General features: G+C 44.1%; 1 protein-coding gene across 9 annotated transcripts in view; it reads left to right on the plus strand.

Moving 5' to 3' along the window:
* The window catches only part of PTPRE (protein tyrosine phosphatase receptor type E), a 90491-nt gene extending 73245 nt beyond the window's left edge, over positions 1-17246 (plus strand). For all 9 annotated transcript variants that reach the window (XM_058421493.1, XM_058421492.1, XM_040070944.1 and 6 more), the window contains 14 exons: positions 193-269; positions 382-418; positions 1340-1437; positions 2914-3033; positions 3545-3705; positions 6572-6707; positions 7474-7623; positions 8682-8775; positions 9171-9247; positions 10374-10508; positions 11265-11390; positions 12118-12278; positions 12371-12506; positions 13867-17246. In XM_058421493.1, coding sequence (XP_058277476.1) covers positions 193-269; positions 382-418; positions 1340-1437; positions 2914-3033; positions 3545-3705; positions 6572-6707; positions 7474-7623; positions 8682-8775; positions 9171-9247; positions 10374-10508; positions 11265-11390; positions 12118-12278; positions 12371-12506; positions 13867-13941 — 1583 coding nt within the window. In that variant the 3' untranslated portion in view covers positions 13942-17246. The remainder of the gene's footprint in view (positions 1-192; positions 270-381; positions 419-1339; positions 1438-2913; positions 3034-3544; positions 3706-6571; positions 6708-7473; positions 7624-8681; positions 8776-9170; positions 9248-10373; positions 10509-11264; positions 11391-12117; positions 12279-12370; positions 12507-13866) is intronic.
* Positions 17247-21315: the final 4069 nt, after the last annotated feature.

The following is a 21315-nucleotide window of genomic DNA, read 5'->3' on the forward strand; positions in this document are numbered from 1 at the left end:
AATTAATTTTGGTACTGAGCAGGCTGCTGGTAGTGTTCATGTGCTGAAAATACTCAAATAACACAGATTTCACTGGTCAGAAATGCTGTTCATGTCTTGCCTGTGTTTTGGGAACTCTGTGCTTTTCCAGGCCTCCTGCTTGCAAGGAAATTTCAGATTTAATAACTTGCCAATGTCCTTGTTTCTTTTCAGATGATCATTCCAGAGTGATCTTGACCCAAATTGATGGAGTCCCACCTTCAGACTACATTAATGCATCATATATAGATGTGAGTTGAGAGTTGCCCACAGCTGGCCAAACTTTGGGAATTAAAGAAGTGATTCTCTGCTAGCACACATTGGCCTTTCACCTCTTAACTTCTGTGGCATTTATTTCCACAGGGTTATAAAGAAAAGAATAAATTCATTGCAGCACAAGGTAATTCATTCTCATTTCTCTCTCCTCTCTAGCTTAGGGCTGAGCACATTTAATCATAGATGTGTTTGAAAGGTTATTTTGAGCTGCAGGTGGTGGTCAGGTGTGAGGCTGGATTCAGAGGTTACAGTTGAAATGAACTTGAAATATGTGTGAGGTGACCAACTGCCTCTAGACCTGCAGGTTGTGGTCTGAGCAGAGGCTCATTTCCCCCTCCAGACCCTCTCTGCTTCCAAATTGGTGTCTCCTGATGAACCATTCCAAGTTTGTTGTGGTCCAAAGGGAACCTTGGCATGGGGAGGAGCTGCAGAGTAGGAATTCTAAATGTTGCTCCTGCTGTAGTTAAAATAATATTTAAGAATTAATGTGGTAGAGAATCTTCCAGTGCCTAAAGGGGCTCCAGGAGGGCTGGGGACAAGGGATGGAGGGACAAGACACAGGGAATGGTTTTAAGCTGAAAATGGGGAGATTTAGATGGGATTTTGGGCAGAAATTGTCCCCTGTGAGGGTGTTGAGGCCCTGGCACAGGGTGCCCAGAGCAGCTGTGGCTGCCCCTGGATCCCTGCCCAAGGCCAGGTTGGACACTGGGGCTGGGAGCAGCCTGGGACAGTGGAAGGTGTCCCTGCCATGGCAGGGGTGGAAAGTAAATTATTTTTAAAGTCCTTTCCAACTCAGACCATTCTGTGATTCTGTGAGAGATATTTCCAGAGAGGAGATTCCTTCTAAAAATGTAGATTTGGGTGCATGATTATGTAAAAGAAAACGTGAGGGGGTTATTTAATACATAAATATACAAATTTGGTGTATTCCAGATCTGTGCAGGTGTAGCAAACCCAGCTCTGGGAGGGTGCCCAGCAGGGCTGTGGGACTGCTCCGGGATCTGCTCCATCCCCTCTCCTGAGCATTGCCCTGTTCTGTCCGCAGGACCCAAGCAGGAAACAGTCAATGACTTCTGGAGGATGATCTGGGAGCAGAGATCAGCCATTATTGTCATGTTAACCAACCTGAAAGAAAGAAAAGAGGTAAAGAGCTTTCACTCTGCTCTGAGATGTCCCCTGTGCTCCAAAAGCAGTGTGGCTGCTCAGGGTCTGACCTGGTGCTTTTCTGACCACTTCCTGCCCTGGCCCCTGTCAGCACAGCTGAGTTCCCACTCAGAAATGTAGTTTTCACGTCTAAAGTACCCATTTATATCAGGTGATCTCAAGGAGAAAATTCTGATGGCCACTTGTGTCCTGCAGAGCCCAGAGCCAAAGGGAAACTCGCGTGGTTTTATCCCAGTGTGAGGCTGCACTCGTGGATGGGATTGGTTAGGGATGAAGATAAAACTGTTCATTTTCCTGAGTATTAGGTGTCAAAATACACAGTTTGTCAGCTAAACCATGAGAAATTAAAGCTGCTTCGTTGTGAGGGTGCTGCTGTTCCTTCCTGTCCCCTAAGGACGGGCGTTCCTTGTTTTCCTCCTGGACTTGATTTTCCTGCTCTTGTACTGCTGCTTGGTGAAGCTCCAACAGCAAAGCCAGGCCATGAGGGCCAATTCCCAGTGTGAGCAGCCAGAATTGCTAAATCTGGATATTCCTGATGATGCCAAAGGAGAACTGCTTTGAATTTCTCACTGGCTGCAGCTAAAGCTTGAAAACAGAGTGGAGACCTCGCAGTCCCAACAGCTGGACAGCCTGTAACAAAGCTGCCAAACTGAAACAAAAGCTGTGGGGGCTGAGTATGTTAAAAAACAATTCAAAGCTGTTCTCACCTTCTCTGCATCAGTTTAAGAAGCAGCAGCAGGGTGCTGAAGTTGTGCCAGCTGAGGAGCTCTGCACACTCACAGCTGTGCTCACCTTCCCTGGTTCCAGCTGTGAGTGCTCGGCAGCGAGGGCAGAGTCAGGGTGATGAAATTCCCTGTGTTTGGTTCTCAAATTCCTCTTGGAGCCCTGGGCACTGAGAATTTTAGACTTTCTGTGCAGACAGGCTCTGACCCCCAGGCAAACACTGCATTGACCTAAGGCTGTAGAACAGGCTCCAAAACTGAGTGACAGCACTGGGATTGTGGGTGTGGAGTTTGGATAGAAGTGTGTGATATCACAGGGTGCAAAACTCAGAGTTTAAGGGTTTAGAATATAGTAATAGATATAAAGCAAGATAAAGGATTTAGGGCAGAGGCTGGGTCGTTCTTTTTCACCTTCTTCATGGGTCTGGGTGGTTTTTTGTAATTGGATAGAAGATTGCGGGCCAGGGGTGTTTGGTTATTGGGTTAAAAGTAAAAATAATTTAGGTGTCATTTCTTAATTGGACAGTTTATCCATAAAAGGCCTTGTAGAGAGAGAGATACAGCTCCATTTTTACTTTGTTAGCTGGAAGTGCCGTAGAACTCACGGTTTGTGAAAACTGTACCATAGATAAGAATTAATAAACATCTGAGTCCAAACAAGAAATACCCTCTCACACATTTAATCCCGACTCTGGCAAAAAGAAGATAAAAATTCCCTGTGTTTTTTGTGCAGGAAAAGTGCTTCCAGTACTGGCCTGACCAGGGCTGCTGGACCTACGGGAATATCCGTGTGTCAGTGGATGATTGCATCGTGCTGGTGGATTACACCATCCGCAAGTTCTGCGTGCAGTCGGTGAGGGCACGGCTGCTCCCGGGGCTCATCACACCCCAAAGATTTGCTTGGAAGGAGTGCAGGCAGTTAATTCGTGAGTGGGGAAAGGCGTGGTGCCTCTCCTGGGCATGGAAGCAGGGTCTGCTCGCAGAATATCCACTGCAGTTCATGGGTTGGGAGAGGTTCTGGATTTCCGTGCTCAGTGATGCCTTGGGACCGCCCAGCACAGGAGCAGGGACTTGATCTTTTTTGGGGGAAAAAAAAAAAATCGCACAGATAGAAAAATGAGTGAATTTGGATCTGTTTGGGAGAGTCTGTCTCACTCTTTGCAATCCTGTCCTGGGATTATTCCACTGAAAATTAATTCTAAATGATGTTTTTCCTTAGTGCTTTCATTTTACACACACTCCCAATCTTTGAGTCAGGCCAGGAGTGTGGTGGGGAATAAAGCCATAAATAACCATGGCAGTTTGTTTATGGCTCTTTGCATGAGAAATGAGATGGCAGACTCAGAGTCTTGGTGTTCCTGCAGCTCCACGAGGGATGCAAAGCTCCAAGGCTCGTCACACAGCTCCACTTCACCAGCTGGCCGGATTTTGGGGTGCCTTTCACACCTATTGGCATGCTGAAATTCCTGAAAAAAGTCAAAACCTTGAATCCCGCCCATGCTGGACCAATTGTGGTTCACTGTAGGTATGTATGTGCTCCTCAGACCATTCTTAGTGGCTTGGCCTGGAGTTATTTATATATATTTAGATTGTTTAAACCAATTTTTAATCTATTTTTAAAGATTTCGTGTATATTTTATATATATTTCTATACGTATTGATATTTATAGATATATTTACTCGCATATTTCTATTCAAGGGTAATAATCTGCTGAGTTTTTGAGAGCCCAGAGTGAAAACAATTTCCAAAGCTCTGTCTTTGCTGTCAGTTTCATACCAAACAGAAGTTGTTGTTCTGCTCTCTGGGTCTTTTTTTTTTTATGAGGGATCCCCATTGTTCGGTATAAATCTGTTCTTTGTCAGACAAACAAACTGCTGATAGAAATCTGTGGCCTTTGCCACTCAGTGCTGCTCTGGGAATTCATCCCCCACTTCTCCCACAGTCAAATCGCAGTTTTTAAATGGAAATTAGCCATGAAATGCCTGGGAAGTTTGGAAGAAAGACTCGAATTCAAGAGACTTAAATGCTGCAGTTTTAAAAACGTGCTTCATCCCAATCCAGAACCAATTCCCACTCGCTGGTCACTCACACAGGCGCATCCTGCTGTCAAGGGCTGCTGCTAAACTGCTGAAATCTTTAATGAAACTAAAACCAAACTCCCAAACACTTTGAAGAGAGTAATTTTAACCTCCATAGCAACTGTGAGCTACCACTGAGCAAGAAGTGGCTTTTCAGGAGCAATTATCATTGCAAGGTTAGAATAAATAGAACACAAGAGCAGATGGAAAAGGAAAGAAGAGCAGCTTTGTCTGTCTGAGTCTTGTTTGTAAGAAAAAAAACTTGTAAATTCCTATATTTGTCTCTTTTTCCTTGCTGGAAATACTCCCTGGAAATACGTGCTAGTGAAAAATAGGGTGTTAGTCCTGCTGGGATTCACCTTCTCTCCCAGGTGTCATGAATAAAAGGCTTGGAAAAAAAAGAAAAAAAAAAAAAAACATTTAGATAGGAAAAGTAGATTGAAGTTGTCTCAGCTGAGAATATTTTTACAGCCCTTTGCTGTGTGTGGAGTCTCGTTCTGGGTTTGAGCTTTATTTGGCAGCAGCAGGAAATGCTGTGCTTGGTTTAACCAGCAGAAAGAAAGACAAAAGCAAGGAAAATCCAAGATAATTCCCTAAATACCTGCAGAGATTTAAATCTAAAGGGCCAGCAGAGCCGTTGTGTGTCCGGGTCAGAAATCAGGGAGGACAGAGGTGACACTGAACTTCCGTCAGGATGTGACACCAGCGAATTGTTGGGAAAAGGAAAGGGAAGCCCATCAGCAGTGAGTAATCATCCATTTTTAGGGAGCCTGGAGAAAAACCTGGCCCAGCCACTCCGGCCAGAACCTCTCCAGTGATGTTTCGGAAGTGAATAAAGCACCGATTTGGCATTTGGAAGTCCAGGAGTGAAAATGAGGAGTGGCAGGGTTTTCTGCCAATTCTTGTGTTCTGTGAGCTTTTAGAAATAGGGTTGTGTTGTTTTTTTTTTTTTTTTTAGAAATATAATTTTTTTGATGGGTAGAATTGGGTATTTTTAGAAATAATAGAGGTTTTTCAGAGAGGGACTTTGAGGAATAGCTGAGTAAGGGATGCCACAAAGCAGGCTGAGGATGGAGACACCCAGGGAGCTTCCAAGGATGTCCAGGGTGGGGAAATCACCAGCTTTAGCAGGGATGGAATCCAGAGCTGGTCTGCTCAGGGAACTCTGGGAGGGAACAGGAATGTGTGGAAAGGGATTGTGGCTGGAAAGGGAAGTGAGGAAGCTGAACTGGGCTGAAACCTCCCAGGATGGAGCAGTGAGGGCCAAGCGAGAATGGGGAGGGCACATCCATGCTCAGAGGTGGCTTCCAGGGCTCTCAGGAGGAGAACAATCCCTTTAAAGTGAGAATTAAGACATTAGGGCATGAGGGGGATTCCTTGTGGTGCCAGAGGGCCCACATGGGTGGATGGAAGGGAAGAGGGAAGGGAATCTCCATCTCCTCTGGAATAGTGGAGCTCGTGGGCTTTGGTTTCCCTGCTGGTAAGGCGTGTGTGGAAACGAAATAATTGTACTGTAAATACAATCCTCTTTTCTTTTCTGCTGTTACTGAAAACTTGACGTTGCCTTGCTGAGAATTGCTTTGTATTTTTGAGCCCGTGAGGGGAGGGGAGAATTTTTTATCGTGTTCCTGGAGGTGTTTGTGGCCACTGCAGCCAAGCAAACCCAGAGGGTAAAGGAGAGCCACTCATGACCAGTACAGGATGCCATGCCCTTTTCCTCTGGAAGGAAGAGCTGAAAGACGCTGGAATTTTGTCATTTCTAATGGTCGTGCTCCCTCTCGTGGCTTTTAAGGATATAAAGACCAAGAAGTGTTTAAGGACTGCAACGTTGGGAAACGTGGAGCTAAAAATCACCGAAAGAATAATTAAAATTTTCTCCTAACCTGAATTATTAGAGATGGTCAAGCAGATTGTTCTTTCAGATGTCTTTTTAAATATAATTCTGATGGGCAGAGATGGGTTTTTTATGCTAAAAACACCTCTCATTTTTTGCTGCCCTTGTTAAATGAAAAAGAGGGAGGTTTAGATTGGATATTGGGAAATAATTCCTCGCTGAAAGGGTGACCAGGCATTGGGACAGGCCACAGGGATGGAACTTCATCCCTGGAGGGATTTAAGAGTCCTTGGGGACATGGGGGGAACCCTTGGACTCAAGGATCTGCAACAGCTTTTCCAACCTTAACGATTCCGTGAGGTTTGAGGTTTCCCGGCGAGTATCGCGGTCCGGTGCGAGCACGAGGCTCGCTGCTGCAGCAATTCCTGCAGGCTGGGGAGGTTCCATGGAGATCTCTGTGTGTTTGTTCCCTCCCAAGCGCTGGCGTGGGGCGCACGGGCACCTTCATCGTCATCGACGCCATCATCGACATGATGCACGCCGAGCAGAAGGTGGACGTGTTCGAGTTCGTCTGCAGGATCCGCAACCAGCGCCCGCAGATGGTTCAGACCGATGTGAGCGCACGTAAATCACCCGAAATCCCGATTTCTCCTGCCGTATTCCCGCTCTGTTGTGCAGCCCAGTGTGTCCCGTGCTCTTGGACAACTGGAAAAGGTCCAAGTTGCTTGGAGCGACGTGGGATTAGTGGGAGGTGTCCCTGCCCGTGGCAGGGGGTGGAACAGGATGAGTTTGAAGGTCTTTTCCAACCCAAACCGTTCTGGGATTCTCTAATTCAAAAGTGCACAAAGCCCAGTGAGGGATGTGGGGTGGGGGAGAAGACCACTGTAAACCACTTTGTTTTTAGGAGTCATTTCCTGGTTTTCCCATGCAAACAGGAGTGGAATGTCAGAGAACGTGAGGGTAAATGTGAGCAAAGCAGGAAAGCTCTGGTTTAGCAGAATAATTTCTAATTATTACCATTATTTTAATAGTTAGGCGGTTGTCACCAAATGGCGACAAGACAAGGAGCAGTGGTTTTGAGCTGCCAGAGTGCAGGGATGGATGGGATATTGGGAAGGAATTGTTCCCTGAGGGTGGGGAGGAGCTGGGATGGAATTCCCAGAGCAGCTGTGGCTGCCCCTGGATCCCTGGCAGTGCCCAAGGCCAGGTTGGACACTGGGGCTGGGAGCAGCCTGGGACAGTGGAAGGTGTCCCTGCCATGGTAGGGGTGGCACTGAATGGAATTTAAGTTCCTTTCCAACCCAAACCATTCTGTGATTTTTAAATAAGTCCCAGAATTCCTCATTTCCCTGCCTTCATCTTCCCCTCTGTCCCTTCCAGATGCAATATTCCTTCATTTACCAAGCCTTACTCGAGTACTACCTCTATGGTGACACAGAGCTGGATGTGTCATCCCTGGAAAAACACCTCCAGACCTCCCACAACGCAGCCCCAAACCTGGTCAAAATAGGGCTGGAAGAGGAATTTAAAGTAAGTATGGAAATCCTTCCCAAGGGGTTTCCAAGATGTAAACCAAGAGGATAAAAGTGTAACCTTAAAGGTGCAGAAAAGGGAAGGAGTTGTTTTATTTGGGGTGGTTGTTGTGAATGGGGCCTTGCTGAACATCCTGTTCCTTAAATTCAGGTTCTGATCTAATTCCCTCATTCAGAGCTGTGTCATTCCATGGCTTTTCCCTGAATATTTTTTTTTGCTTATAAAAGAAAAGTGGAGCGATTCTCTGGGTCCTGGTGCAGGTTGCCAGATCAGATAACGCTGCAAGAGGAATCTGGATTAGGTGCTCCCAATCTGCATCCCAGTGGGATTGTTAGCTCCAAGGTGACTAACAGCAGGAAGTTTACAGGGCTGGTCCAGACTGTCAGGAGAAAAACCTCAAAAAACCCCCAAAAAACCACATTTCTTATCAGTGGAGAAACCCCAGATGAAGAAAACCACACTAGCTGTGTGTGATCATTGTTAAAATTACTTTAGTTCCCTGAAGGAATAGTTAGCATTCTTCTATGATTTTCTGTATGGCAAAATATTTGTTTTGTTTGAAGTATTAATTGACATCCGGGTGTTAACTGGAGTTCCCTCTTTGCTTTAAAGGATTAATTTAACCAGAAATTGGGAACTGGGTAAAGAAAATGGTGCAAAAATAAGTTTGTTGATAGAGCAATGAATTCAAAAATCAACAGTATTGAGGGAAGGAGGACTAGATGGGATATGGGAGGGTGGGCACAGGGTGCCTAGAGAAGTTGTGGCTGCCCCTGGATCCCTGGCAGTGCCCAAAGCCAGGGATGGTGGACGGTGTCCCTGCCTGTGGCAGGGGTGGCACTGGATGGGATTTAAAGTCCTTTCCCACCCAAACCACTCTGGGATTCAGTGACTGTTATTCCTTCTTAATTCTTATAGCCAGGAGAGTGGAGTGGCTTGGGGCTCCCTGTGGCCGTGGCAGTGGTTTTTAGCCGTTGAAGTCACCGGGGAGCGCGGGGAGCGCTGAGCGCCCCGAGCCCGGCCCTGCCCGCTCACCCTCCCTGTGCTTTGTGCAGAAGCTGACCAACGTCCGCATCATGAAGGAGAACATGAGGACTGGCAACCTTCCAGCCAACATGAAGAAAGCGAGAGTCATCCAGATCATCCCCTGTAAGAGCCCAGCTTCTCACCTCCGGAAAAAGTGCCAGAAGTCCCTGGTCGGGAACACTCCCTGGATCTGTGATCCAGCTCAGCTCAGAACACGGCTCCCCTTACACACTGTCGTCTGTAAAAAATTCAGTGGTTTGGGGTTTTACTGAACCATCCTAAAATCTGTTACAACAGGGCATTTTGAATTAAACCATTCAGTTTCACCTTTTAAACCACCCCTTTTCTGTGTGACTCCTTGCACCATCTGAGCAGCACTGCCACGTTTGCACCTGGAAATGAACATTTCACAGAAAAGATTTGGTGGGGTTTGTTCTTCCATGTGCAGTTGGACTTAATTTTAAGACTAGACTTTTTTAACTGGACTCAGAACTAAACCCAGACTTTTTTTTTCCCAGATGATTTTAACAGAGTGATTCTGTCCATGAAAAGAGGGCAGGAGTACACAGACTACATCAATGCTTCCTTCATAGATGTAAGTATACAACATTTCCATGCATTTCCTTTTCAAAGCAGAGATTTTGCTGGTCCTGACAGGTCTTTTTAAAGAGACACAATCAGCTTGGCTCACAAAGAACCTGGGCTTTGTTTATGGGAGTTTCCAAATTAATTTCATATCTGGCGATTTTAAATTCCATTTAAATGGTTGTGCAATTTCAACCTTGTTGTAAGATTCATAAACGAAACCTTTTGTTAAATTCCGACCAAACAAATTAGCTGTGCGAAGGACAGGCAGTGGTTCCATTCTCTGGGTCAGGTAAACACGTGTAAATATTTGCTTTTTTGAGAAACAGAAGAGTCAGTGTTGGGCACAGGGAAAAGCTGTCACAGTGTTTGGCAAAGCCGGGCTTCACTTGGGCAGAGCTGGATGAATTCCAAGCTTTCTTCCCAACTTCCTGTTGGAAGCTGAGTAACACGGGACTGTGTCTTGTTTTTGTTGAAATACGAGAATGAATCACGCCCTTAAGCAGTAAAACCACGTTAGTGCCTGAGGGTTGTGGATTCCCTACAGGTCACACCGGCATGGAAAAGAGGAAAGGCTGGATGTGGTCCTCAGTGCCTTGGTGCTGGGTCACAGGTTGGACTCCATGATCTCCAGGTGTCTTTTCCAACCTCATAGATTCTGTGAAATAAAACTGGGCTGGAGGAAGAAGTTAATTCTAGAGAAAAGCTGGGAGCAGCTGTTGTGATGGTCTTGTGAAATCTGGACCTGCAGAATCTCATCCCCTCAGACATGACTGGAAATACTCACTTGAGGATTGTCAGTTTGGGGGAGAATCACAGAATCACTGAGGCTGGAAAAGCCCTCTTGGATCATCGAGTCCAACCATTCCACAGCACTGCCAAGGCCACCACTGCCCCATGTCCCCAAGTGCCACATCCACATGGATTTTTAAATCCCTCCAGGGATGGGGATTTCACCACCGCCCTGGGCACCGACAACACTTTCTGTGGGGAAACTTCCCCTGATATCCAACTTCAGCCTTCCCCGGTGCAACCCGAGGCCATTCCCTGGGAGAGAAGCCCCCATTTGAGCCGTGACGTCCGTGTGACCACAGCCCTGTCCCCGTCCCCCGTGTGCTCCCGCTCTCTTCCCGCAGGGATACCGGCAGAAGGATTATTTCATTGCCACCCAGGGCCCCCTGCCTCACACGGTGGAGGATTTCTGGAGGATGGTGTGGGAGTGGAAGTGCCACACCATCGTGATGCTCACCGAGGTCCAGGAGAGGGAGCAGGTAGGTGCCCATCCTGCAGCCCCACGCTTCCCCTTCCCGCCCGCAAACCGTGAGCGCTCGCTGCTGCAGAAATTTCTTTTTTTCCTAAAAATTCCAGCAATCCAAGTTGGTTTTGAGCACTTGCTTCACTCTTTGGTGTGGGGCAGCGTTGCTGCTTTTTCTGGAATTGTCAGGGAACACAAAAAAACCTGCGGAATATTGTGATTTTCGAAAGCTTCCGGTTCGCATCAAGGGATGCCTGACACGGGACAGAGTTTTGGGATTTGGGAACAAGCTTTTGTGTAAACTTCTATCCCATTTGTCCCGGTAAAAGCTCCCGTTGCTCATTCTGTGCCTGTCCTAATTTGATTTAAATGCAAGGATTAGTTCATTATTTGATTTAAATATGAGAAATAATGTCATTAGTTAATGAAAGAATCCTGTGCTGCAGCTTGAAAATTCTGGGTTCAGTAAGGGTGTTGTGAAATGTGTTTTCTTGGTGGTTTTGGGAGCTTTTTAACAACATTGCTTTGCTTTCAGGAATCTTTAAATTCCTGTTTTGAAGCAATATTTGCTCTCTGGGCCTCCTGAGCCCTTGGCATCATGATGCTTTCTATTCAAGAAACATTTTATCACTGTGTCCTTAGTGTTCAGAACCCGCTTATCCTGCTGGATGTCGCTTCTTATACCAGAGATTCATGACAATGTAGGTAAATGTGAGGAAAAAATAAAAAAAAAAAAAATCAAGGAATGTTTGCAATTCTCTGGATTTTGCAGGAAAAATGCTGCCAGTACTGGCCATCAGAGGGCTCTGTGACTCACGGAGAGATCACGGTGGAGATCAAGAGTGACAGCCTGATGGATGCCATCAGTGTGAGGGACTTCCTGGTGACGTATAATCAGGTAATCCTTGAAAATTCCAGCGGTTTTTTTTGTTGTTGTTTATTTTTCCCATCGGAAGGTATTTACAAATCCTGTTATGTATCTTAAATTCTGGGATTGCTGTCTAAACTTAAGTGTGGTTAATCAAAAGCTGGCGTTAAGAGGAAGCTTATATGAAGTAATTTTGCTTAAAGTCCCTGAAAATTCCGATCAGCGAAACAGGTGGTTGCAAAATTGGGGGTGGGTTTGGGGTTTTTTTAACTGTTTTGTTGTTGCTGTTATTCCTAGATTTTTTTTTTGGCAACTCCCACATAGGTATCAAAGAAAATTTCATTCAAGATTTTTCACAAAATCCCAGATTGGTTTGGGTTGGAAGGGACCTTAAAACTCATCTCGCTCCACCTCCTGCCGTGGGCAGGGACACCTCCCATTATCCCAGGTTTCTCCAACCTGCCCTTGGACACTTCCAGTGTATCCTAAATCCTTCCCAGAGGAAAGAGCTGTGCAAACCAAAGGAAAATTGTAGGGAGAAATCATCAGTTGGGTGGGGGATATAGAAACAGACCTGCCAGGATAGAATCACGGAATATTACTGGAGATAAGATCACCGAGGTCATTAACGTGTTACGGACCAGGTTGCAAACGCTCTCCTGTAGCAGCGCAGAATCGCTGCTGATGATATTCCAGGCGGGAATTGTGTTTCCGCTGGGGAGTAACGAGTGGCTGCATGGTGTTTTCCTGCCGGCAGAGCAACCAGGAGAAGCAGAGCAGGCTGGTCAGGCAGTTCCACTTCCATGGGTGGCCGGAGATCGGGATTCCCGCCGAAGGGAAGGGCATGATCGACCTCATTGCAGCTGTGCAGAAGCAGCAGCAGCAGACAGGGAACCACCCCATCACTGTGCACTGCAGGTGAGCCCCCTCCCCGTGTTCTGTGCCCCTGTCACTCCTCTGCTGCCCACTTCCATCCCAGTTCGTGCCAAACAAACGTGTTTTCGTTGCAGTGCTGGAGCGGGGAGGACGGGAACCTTCATAGCGCTGAGCAACATCCTGGAGCGGGTGAAGGCCGAGGGGCTCCTGGACGTGTTCCAAGCCGTGAAGAGCTTGAGGCTGCAGAGGCCACACATGGTGCAAACACTGGTACGGGATTCGCCAGGGCTTTGGAAGTGTGTGAATATTCTTGGGAGGGGAGAATAAAGGGGCTTTGTGCAGGCTGGCGTAACAAATGCATGGTAGATGTGTGTGTGTGAGGCACAATCAGGGTTTTGCAGGGGTTTTTAGAGCACGTCTGAAAATACAGCTTGGTTAAATGTTCCCTGACTTTTAGGAACTTGAGGCAAGTTCAACTGAACATACTTTGAGTGTTGCAGGTGATAAAGTGTATTAAGTAAATGGCTTTCAAGATATTTATCAGTTGTTCTTTCTTACCTGAAAACGTCTGGGCATAAATTGGAATTATGGAATGGTTTGGGTTGGAAGAGACCTTAAAGTTCATCCCATTCCCACCCCTGCCATGGGCAGGGACACCTGCCACTGTCCCAGGGTCCAGCTTGGCCTTGGACACACCCAAGGATGTGGAAAACCTTGGAAACGTCTCTGACTTGTTTAAAATCTTACAAAATTTCCTTTGAGTCATCTACAGCTTCTCTTTGAAGCTTAGTCCAGATGCTTTTCCCTATTGAGTAAACATAAAAAAGTTTTTTGAGACTTTTCTTAACTTGAAAATATCAAAAAATATTGGTATTTTTGATTTCCATAGCAGCTCCCACTCAGCAATCTGGAACCCCTTTAGAAACAATTACCTCAAAGCTTTTTTCCAGGGAGATGTTTTTCTCCATCCCACGGACAGAGAGAAAGGGGATGAAGAAATGGAATTGGCTTCTCCATGGTCGGGCTGAGACAGGGATGGATGGCTGCCCACTGCCAGAGGGCAGGGCTGGATGGGAGACTGGGAAGGAATTCTTGGTTGTGAGGGTGGGGAGAGGCTGGGATGGAATTCCCAGAGCAGCTGAGGCTGCCCCTGGATCCCTGGCAGTGCCCAAGGCCAGGTTGGACACTGGGGCTGGAGCAGCCTGGGACAGTGGGAGGGGTCACCATGGATGGGGTGGCACTGGGTGGGATTTAAGGACCTTTCCAACCCAACTATCCTGGGATTTTATGATTCCCTGATTATCCCTGGACAGTGCTCAGGAGTTTCTGCTGTGAGCAGCTGGGTTTAAATCAAAAGCCAGGCCTAAAAACTGATTCAGTTTAAGAACCATCTCTGGAAAAGCTCAAGAAATCATTTGAACCGAAGAGCAACCGAAGAGCAGCCTGTGTCTGACCAAAGGCAGAGGAACCATTGTTCTTGTTTAAAATAATAAACAGAAATCAGAACAGACCCCCCCCTCAGCTACTGGTCCCAGTTGGGACATGTTGAATTTAGCACTGGGATTTGCAGAATTCACGTTTTCTTAGTGTAACCAAAACCACATTTTGATCTCTTTTCCTTGTTTTCCAGGAACAGTATGAATTCTGCTACAGAGTGGTACAAGATTTCATCGACATCTTTTCAGATTATGCTAATTTCAAATGAGAATTCTGCCTTATTTTTTTTAATTTGTCTGTATAGATAGCTGTATATTATGTTAATTTATTCTGTGTCACTTGGATTGTTGACTGAACTGTAAATACAACGTTGTGCTGGCTCTAAAAGTTGCATTTGCTGTATAAAGTTGTTTCTTAAATATAAATATCTTCTAAAGCAAAGTATAATGTTCCTATACTGTATAGCAATGTAAGATGGGATAGAAATCTTTATTCTAAATAACAAAAAAATAATTCTTGGGTATTTTTTTTTCCTTTGAATTTTGCCACTCATAAATATTTATCAACAACGTTACCTCCCAATTCTTTAATTTTTTGACAGGTGATTTACAGTCCATCCTAAAAAAACTGAATTTTGGTTCACATGTTTAAACATGTTTTGTTCACCAGGAAAATATGTATTTATTTTTCTAGGCTGTTTTAAAGAGCCTCCAGCTTCTGTTGGATTTTGAGTCTTACTGTCCATGGGATAAAATCAGTAGAAATACAGATTTGAATTTTTGAATTAACAGAAATTTCCAAGCCCTGTTAATTTGTTCCTTTTTTTCCCAAATATTGTTTAAATTGACTTAGAAAGGCAATAATGGTGATTTTTAGAATATTTTGCATATTTGAAAAGTATATTTTGCAGCACCTGAACTTGTCTACTTGAAGAGAAAGGCCAGAAATGGAATTAAAAGCTTCTCTTCTCTATAAGGACCTGCATAATTTCCCACTTCTTTGAAATAAGAGTTGAACTCTTATTCCTTGATTCAACTCAGCAAGATAATGAAGAGGTAAAAATTGGAAAAAAAACATTTTATGAACAGTTTAATGCCAGAAACATTGAGTATTGTAGCAAAAGCTCCTCCAGGTTCTTACCCCCCCCCCGAACTGTTACCAAAAAAGAACTTTCTGTCAGGGGTTTAGGGTTGTGTACAGAGATCTGTTTTTACTGAAAAGTACTGTTGAGTCTAGAACTGGTGACAGAAAATATAAAAGATTTTATTACAGCCCTGACCAGTGGCTGGATAATCCCCAAATCACAGGGCACCCGAATGTTGAATAATTACCGCGTTTATCTTTCCCACTCTTCCGAAAGCATCTCTGACTTAATGAGCACAAAGGGGTGAATCTGTAATTAATTACATAACGAATATGCAACAGTTCTGTCTCGTCCAGCCGGGCTTTGGCCGTGCAACATCAAAGCCTTATTTAAAACAAGCAGCTTAAATGGAGCTTTTCCCTGCTGTTCTTGCACTATTTTATCCCATTCCAATATAATCTCACTGCACCTTGGAGCAATGCAAAGGGACGGGAGGGTGTTCCCAGGTCTCCTTCCATTCCATCCTGGCTGGAAAAGGTTTGGGATAGGAATTCCTGAGCACCCAATTCCCACAGTGCCATTGGCTGTTCTTGTCTTCCCATCGCTGCACTCCTGTATTTATTTGTACAGTAAATTATGCACTTGAAAAACGAGATTGTTTAAAGACTAAACCTCACTTGTGAGTCTCTGTGAGAAGAAACCCGCAAGCCACAGGGTTGGGTAGTGAAAGTGGAGCTGAGGGAGGGCATGTTCCTGAAATTCCGTCCAAACTGCAAGAGGCTGAATAAATTCAGCCTGGAGATGATACAGTGGGGGTTCAGTCTGATTTATAGCGCAGGGAGACTCCCAGAGGCTGGAGAACAATGCAAAGGAATTCCCATTTTCTGATCTTGATCTCAGGATCTTTCCAATAATTTAGCCCACGTTCAAATAATACTTTGTCCAATTTTGGGGTCCTTGAGGTAAAAACTTGGGGTGAGTTGTCCATGAAGTCAGTCTCAGGGCAAGGAGACTCCAAGAGGCTGGATAATAATGCAGAGGAATTCCCCCATTTTCTGATCCTGATTTCAGGATCTTCCCAACCATTTAACCCACATTCAAATAATAATAATAACTATAATAATAATATGTCTGTTGGGCAGATTTTGTGGGACGCTGAGGTAAAAAGTGGGGTTGTCTTAGGTGGTCAGTCTCAGTGCAGGGAGACTCTGAAAAGTTGGAAAATAATGCAAAGGATTTCCCATTTTCTGATCCTGTTGTCAGGATCTTTCCAACCATTTAGGGAGCATTTGAATAGTAATAATAATATTAATAATAATTTGTCTGTTGGGCAGATTTGTGGATCCCTGTGGTAAAAACTGGGGTTGTCTCCTGAAGTCAGTCTCAGTGCGGGGAGATTCCAAAAGGTTGGAAAATGAAGGAATTCCCATGCTACGATCCTGATGTCAGGATCCTTCTGACCATTTAGCCAGCATTTGAAGGATAATAATTTGTGTGTTGGGCAGATTCTGGGGTCCCTGAGGTAACACCTGGGGTTGAGTTGTCCATGAGGTCCATCTCAGTGCAGCAGTGGTGGGGTGTGAGGGTGTGGGGCTCCCAGAGCCCCCCAGGAGCTGCAGCACAGCTCCAGCTGCCCACGGGGGTCACCAAAGGCCTCCTTACAACAGGGGGTGGGATGGAGTTCAGCTGGAGCACCAAATCCTCGGTGGGTACTCGGATTTGAGTTGATAACCAGATTGAGATACCGAGGAGGAAAGAGAAACGCTTGAAGTACAATTCAGAGTTCCCAACTGTAGCTCCATCAAGGTTTTTGTGGAATTTGAGGAGCTCCCTTGGCAGCCGTTGGCTGTGCTCAGTGGCTGGAGCCCTGCGGAGGGTCGTGGTGGATTGGAATTTTCCTTTGAGTCTCCGTCCGTTGCGTGGAATTCCTTCAAAAGGCCAAATAGTTGGATTGGAAGTGTCCTTCTGATCTGTCTGTGGTTTTGGTCACTGTGTGACTTGGACTGTTCATGTGTTCAGAGGGCCCCAGCTCAGCTCAGCTTTGAAGCGTTCACTTCCCAATGTCCTCATCCCAAAATCCGTGGAATGCCATGGATTCCCCGTTCCTGAAGCAACCCCTTAAAAGTGCTTGGCTGACTTGGGCCTTAATGAAGAATGCATACTGTAATTAGCTGTGTTTTTTAGGCTATTTTTATGTATTTTTTTAAACTTTTAAAATGAGCCTGACCACCCCGCGTTCAGTCTTTTGAAATGTTTGCGTTTCCCTCGTCCCATTTTTCATGTAAAGTTACTGGAACTTTTCTGTATAACCAAAATGTATTTAATTTGTCAAATCTTTATAATATATATAAGTATGTATTATACAGTTTCAGCTCTTATTATTTTCTTTTCTTATGTTTCTAATTTGATCTTGCTGTGTTTTTAATGCCGGTGAATGTGGCTGAATTATTTGTATATGCAAATTGCAAGATCTAATACATTCTGATGCAAGAACAAAGCTTCCTTTTTATTCTCCACCTGCATTATTAACTTTAAATCTTTTAATTTCATTCCTGTGTTGTGTGTTCATTTGAATTAAGCGTTCTAAAAGAGTTGAAATCCATTATCTAGATAAGTAATTTTTCAGTGCTTATCTGCAGCTGTTTGGGAGTGAAATTCTGATTTATTTTGGGACTGAATGTTGTGCATATAAAGGGTGTAGAAACTCATGGAAGCAGTAGGAATCCGGGTCTTCCCAAACTGTCTGGATAAGGTAGACCTGATGAAATAAATATAGTAAAATTAAATGAATATAGGAAAATTAAGTAAATATAGTAAAATAGTCCTGTGGTAAACTGTGGTGTCATACTAAGATAAAAATAGGATCTAAACTTCCAGCTCTGTCACCAATCATGAATTGAATGTTCGCTCTAATTAACAGCAATTTCTTGATTCATTTTTACAAGGTTTGCGTTGGACATCTTGCTAAAAATTAACCAAGAAGGCCTCAGCGTTGTAACAAGGTGGGGGAGGTTTGTGTAAAGCAGGAGTAACTGCTCAGGGGTTACATCCTAATGTCAGATCCAGCAGGATTTAATGAAGCCCGATTTCTGTTTGACCCCTTCTCTCTTTTCCCTGCTCCACCTCACACCTCCCATTTGGGAGATACATTTTTAGGGTGGGTCATTTTTAGGATTTTTTTTTTTTTCCACAGTTGTTGGGAAGAACTTTTCCGCATGTCCTTTCTGGGCACTGCTCTGATATTTGCAGGTTGAGGGGAAATGGCCTCAGATTGTGCCAGGGGAGGTTTAGAAATTAAAACTACTTCATGGGAAGGGTTTGAAAAATGCCTGAAGCAGTGGCAGAGCCCCCGTCCTTGGAAGTGTTCAAAAAATGTGTAGATGTGGCATTGAGGACATGAGTTAGTGGTGAACTGGTTGATGGTTGGATTTGATGATCTTTTCCAGATCTAACAAGTCTCTGATTCTAATTTGCCATTGCATGTAAAAAATGTTGATTTTTTTAAATTGTTCCAGAGGAGTTGATAAAATATTTTGTGTGACTGGGTCATGGACTTTTATGGAGCTTGTGAGACCACTGGAAGGTGTGTGAGGACAGGCAGGTGCCTCAGTGTGGTCTCAGAAAACAGAAGGATCTCAAATATTTATCAGTTATGAATTAATTGTTGGTTAAATAAATACTGATAATTGTAATTGATCACACAGCAAACGTGGGTATTTTTGTACTCTATTGGTGATACAGTTGTTTTTTTCCTACTTTTAAGCATTACAAAAAGATACCATAAAGACCTTCTGGTTCCTTACCTGGTTTCTGTTTACAGAAACTCAGCTTTTAGGAAAAAACCCCACATTGTTAACTGTCCACAAAATATATTAATTTTAGTGGGATATTTAAGCAGTATAAACTAAGGCAGATCAAAGAGGCGTTTGCTCTGCACAAATGTCAAGCTGTGCTTTGCCTGATGCAGAAATTGTTGAATTGAGAATTTTCCGGGCCACTGAACTTCCCGGGGAGTGTTCTTCATCTGAGGAATTAAAGGATTAGGATGTAATTTAGATCTCTTGGTGAGAGCTTCCTTCTAATGACTTTTATCCGTTTTCTGTGCTGCTTTGCACAGAGGAGGAGAATTACTCAGTTGTTAATGGAGTTGACACCTTGCCAAGGAAGTTCTTTGCTCAAAGAATCCTTTCCTCCTTTCACCTGTTTCCATTGCACGAGGAACCTCTCCAGCGTTTTCCTGGATTTTCCTGAGCTCCAGCTATCCACAAACACGGAACAAAAGATCCACGCTGGGACTTCTCAACAGCTGGGTGGACAAAAAGCAAAACTCTCCCAGGTGGGGAAGAGCTTGAGAAGGAATTATTGAGCACGGTGTTTCTTAGTTGAGATTTCTATAGGAACTTTGTCCTTCCAAAACCTGAAGGGAGCCTACTGAAAAGATGGAGAGGGACTGTTAATGAGAGCATGGAGTGCCAGAGGGCAGGGCTGGATGGGATTTTGGGCAGGAATTGTTCCCTGGGAGGGTGGGGAGGAGCTGGGATGGGATTCCCAGAGCAGCTGTGGCTGCCCCTGGATCCCTGGCAGTGCCCGAGGCCGGGTTGGACATTGGGGTTTGCAGCAGCCTGGGACAGTGGAAGGTGGAACAGGATGAGCTTACAGGTCCCTTCCAACCCAAACCATTCCATGATTTTATGATTCATGTGGCAGCCTCTGGATCGAGCAGAAGCTGTTTCCAAGGAAGCAGCCCATGGAACTGCTCTCCACCCTTGTTTGTAAGCATGCCTGGAAATGATGTGCTCTAGAATTTGGTAATTTGCTGAATCCAGGGGAATCTCGCCCCAGTCCCAATAAAATGTACAAATTTCTGACTCAGCTGTGCTAAAGGACTGGCTGGGAGATGCAAAATCCCTCTTATGCACACCTTTGGGATTAAAAGTGATCTGCTGATAGTAAAATTTCCCGGATTAAGGCTTTGATTCCCAGATTGGGCACGGGCTGGGATTGTTGGGGATAGGAGTTGGATTCCATCGTCCTCAGGAGTGGTTTTGTAATCTTTTGGAATTGGCAAATCTGTTACAGGCGTAGAACACCCTGCAAAGTTGTAATTTGCATTTGAAACCTGACGTATTTCACTGGGACATTGTGTCTTTTGCTTCCCAGTCATCCTCCCTGGCTTTGAAGGACAATTGGAAAGCTCTTTTTTCAGATTAATTTGGATTCCTTGAAATACGGGTTTGACTGTAAAATATCAGCGTGTCCATCATGTTAAAAAGTTTTTCCCTTAGTAGTTTATATTCTTTCACCATTAAAGGTAAATTAAGTATTATAAAGTATTTGTTAACTGTGGGTAGATAAAATTTGGAAACATCCCATTTGTTCCTAAATTTTTGCAGATTCCTCCCACATAAAATCCTTTGTCAAAATCAGGTTCTGTGCGTGAATACAAGCACTCCAAAAATCCTGTCAGTATAACAAATCGATTTTAAGAGAGAAATTTGTTGCAAAACTTTAAATTTTCATGGTTAATCATATGACTTCTCATCTCTGGACTTGGCTTTACGTGGTGTGAATAGCCTGAGTATTTATTTACTTTATACCCCTTTACTTTATAACCCTTTTATACCTTATAAAAACTCTAAACCAGAATTTGTTCTTTTTAAATTAAAAACCACTGGTAGTACAAATCTGTGAGAAATGAGCTTTATTCAGTGCCTCCAAATCACCTGTTCAGACTTGAATCAATAACTCTGTATGAGGATCTTCATGTGCTAAATTAAAATGCTGATTTTTTTTAATTCTCTGTCAAGGAGTTCCAAGCACTGATTTTATTTTTCTTCTCATTTTTGACAGTTTTACTTCATGGTGTATTTGTCTAAATTAAATGTTTCCAAATTAACCTACCAGCAAATTTAAACCTTGAAGAAAAATTTTTTTTGTTTTGTTTTTTGTTTTCCCCTCCTGTAAATCTTCTTTGGCAAATATTTGTGCAGATGCTGTTTCAGAGAGCACTGCTGCTCTTGGAGCCAGATTGAAATCCTCTGTCATAACTTGTGTTTTCCTCTAAATATTGCTGTGTTTGCAGGGTCACATCACAAAGGCTGTGACACCGCTGTAAATCAGGCCAGAAAATACAATTATTGCCACAGTGCAGGTGCATTTATTTATTTACTTGTGCTGTTTGATCACATGTGCACTAAATTCAGTTTCAAAGAGTTTTTCTGCTGTAAATTGTTTGCTTTAGATAAATCATTCAGGACCCCCAGGAAGGTGTTGGTTTTTTTTTAATACCTGTTAGTTAGCAATGATAACCCAATTAGATACCAAATAGAATCCTGATTTTGGTATGGTTTACATCTAAATTAGAGATTGTTCAGTAGCACACAGCTACTGTATAATAATAATAATAATAATCTGAACTAAATTAAAGGCCCACCAAATCATACAAAGTAGACTTCAAAGTCATTTAATTGAAAAGAAATAACATTTAAAAAGCTGCTTACATCTCACTGTATCACATCTAAAGCCATTGCACCACATAAAATAGTCTTTGAGGCAAGC

The sequence above is a fragment of the Hirundo rustica genome, chromosome 8, assembly GCF_015227805.2.
Source record: "Hirundo rustica isolate bHirRus1 chromosome 8, bHirRus1.pri.v3, whole genome shotgun sequence".
NCBI lineage: Eukaryota > Metazoa > Chordata > Aves > Passeriformes > Hirundinidae > Hirundo > Hirundo rustica.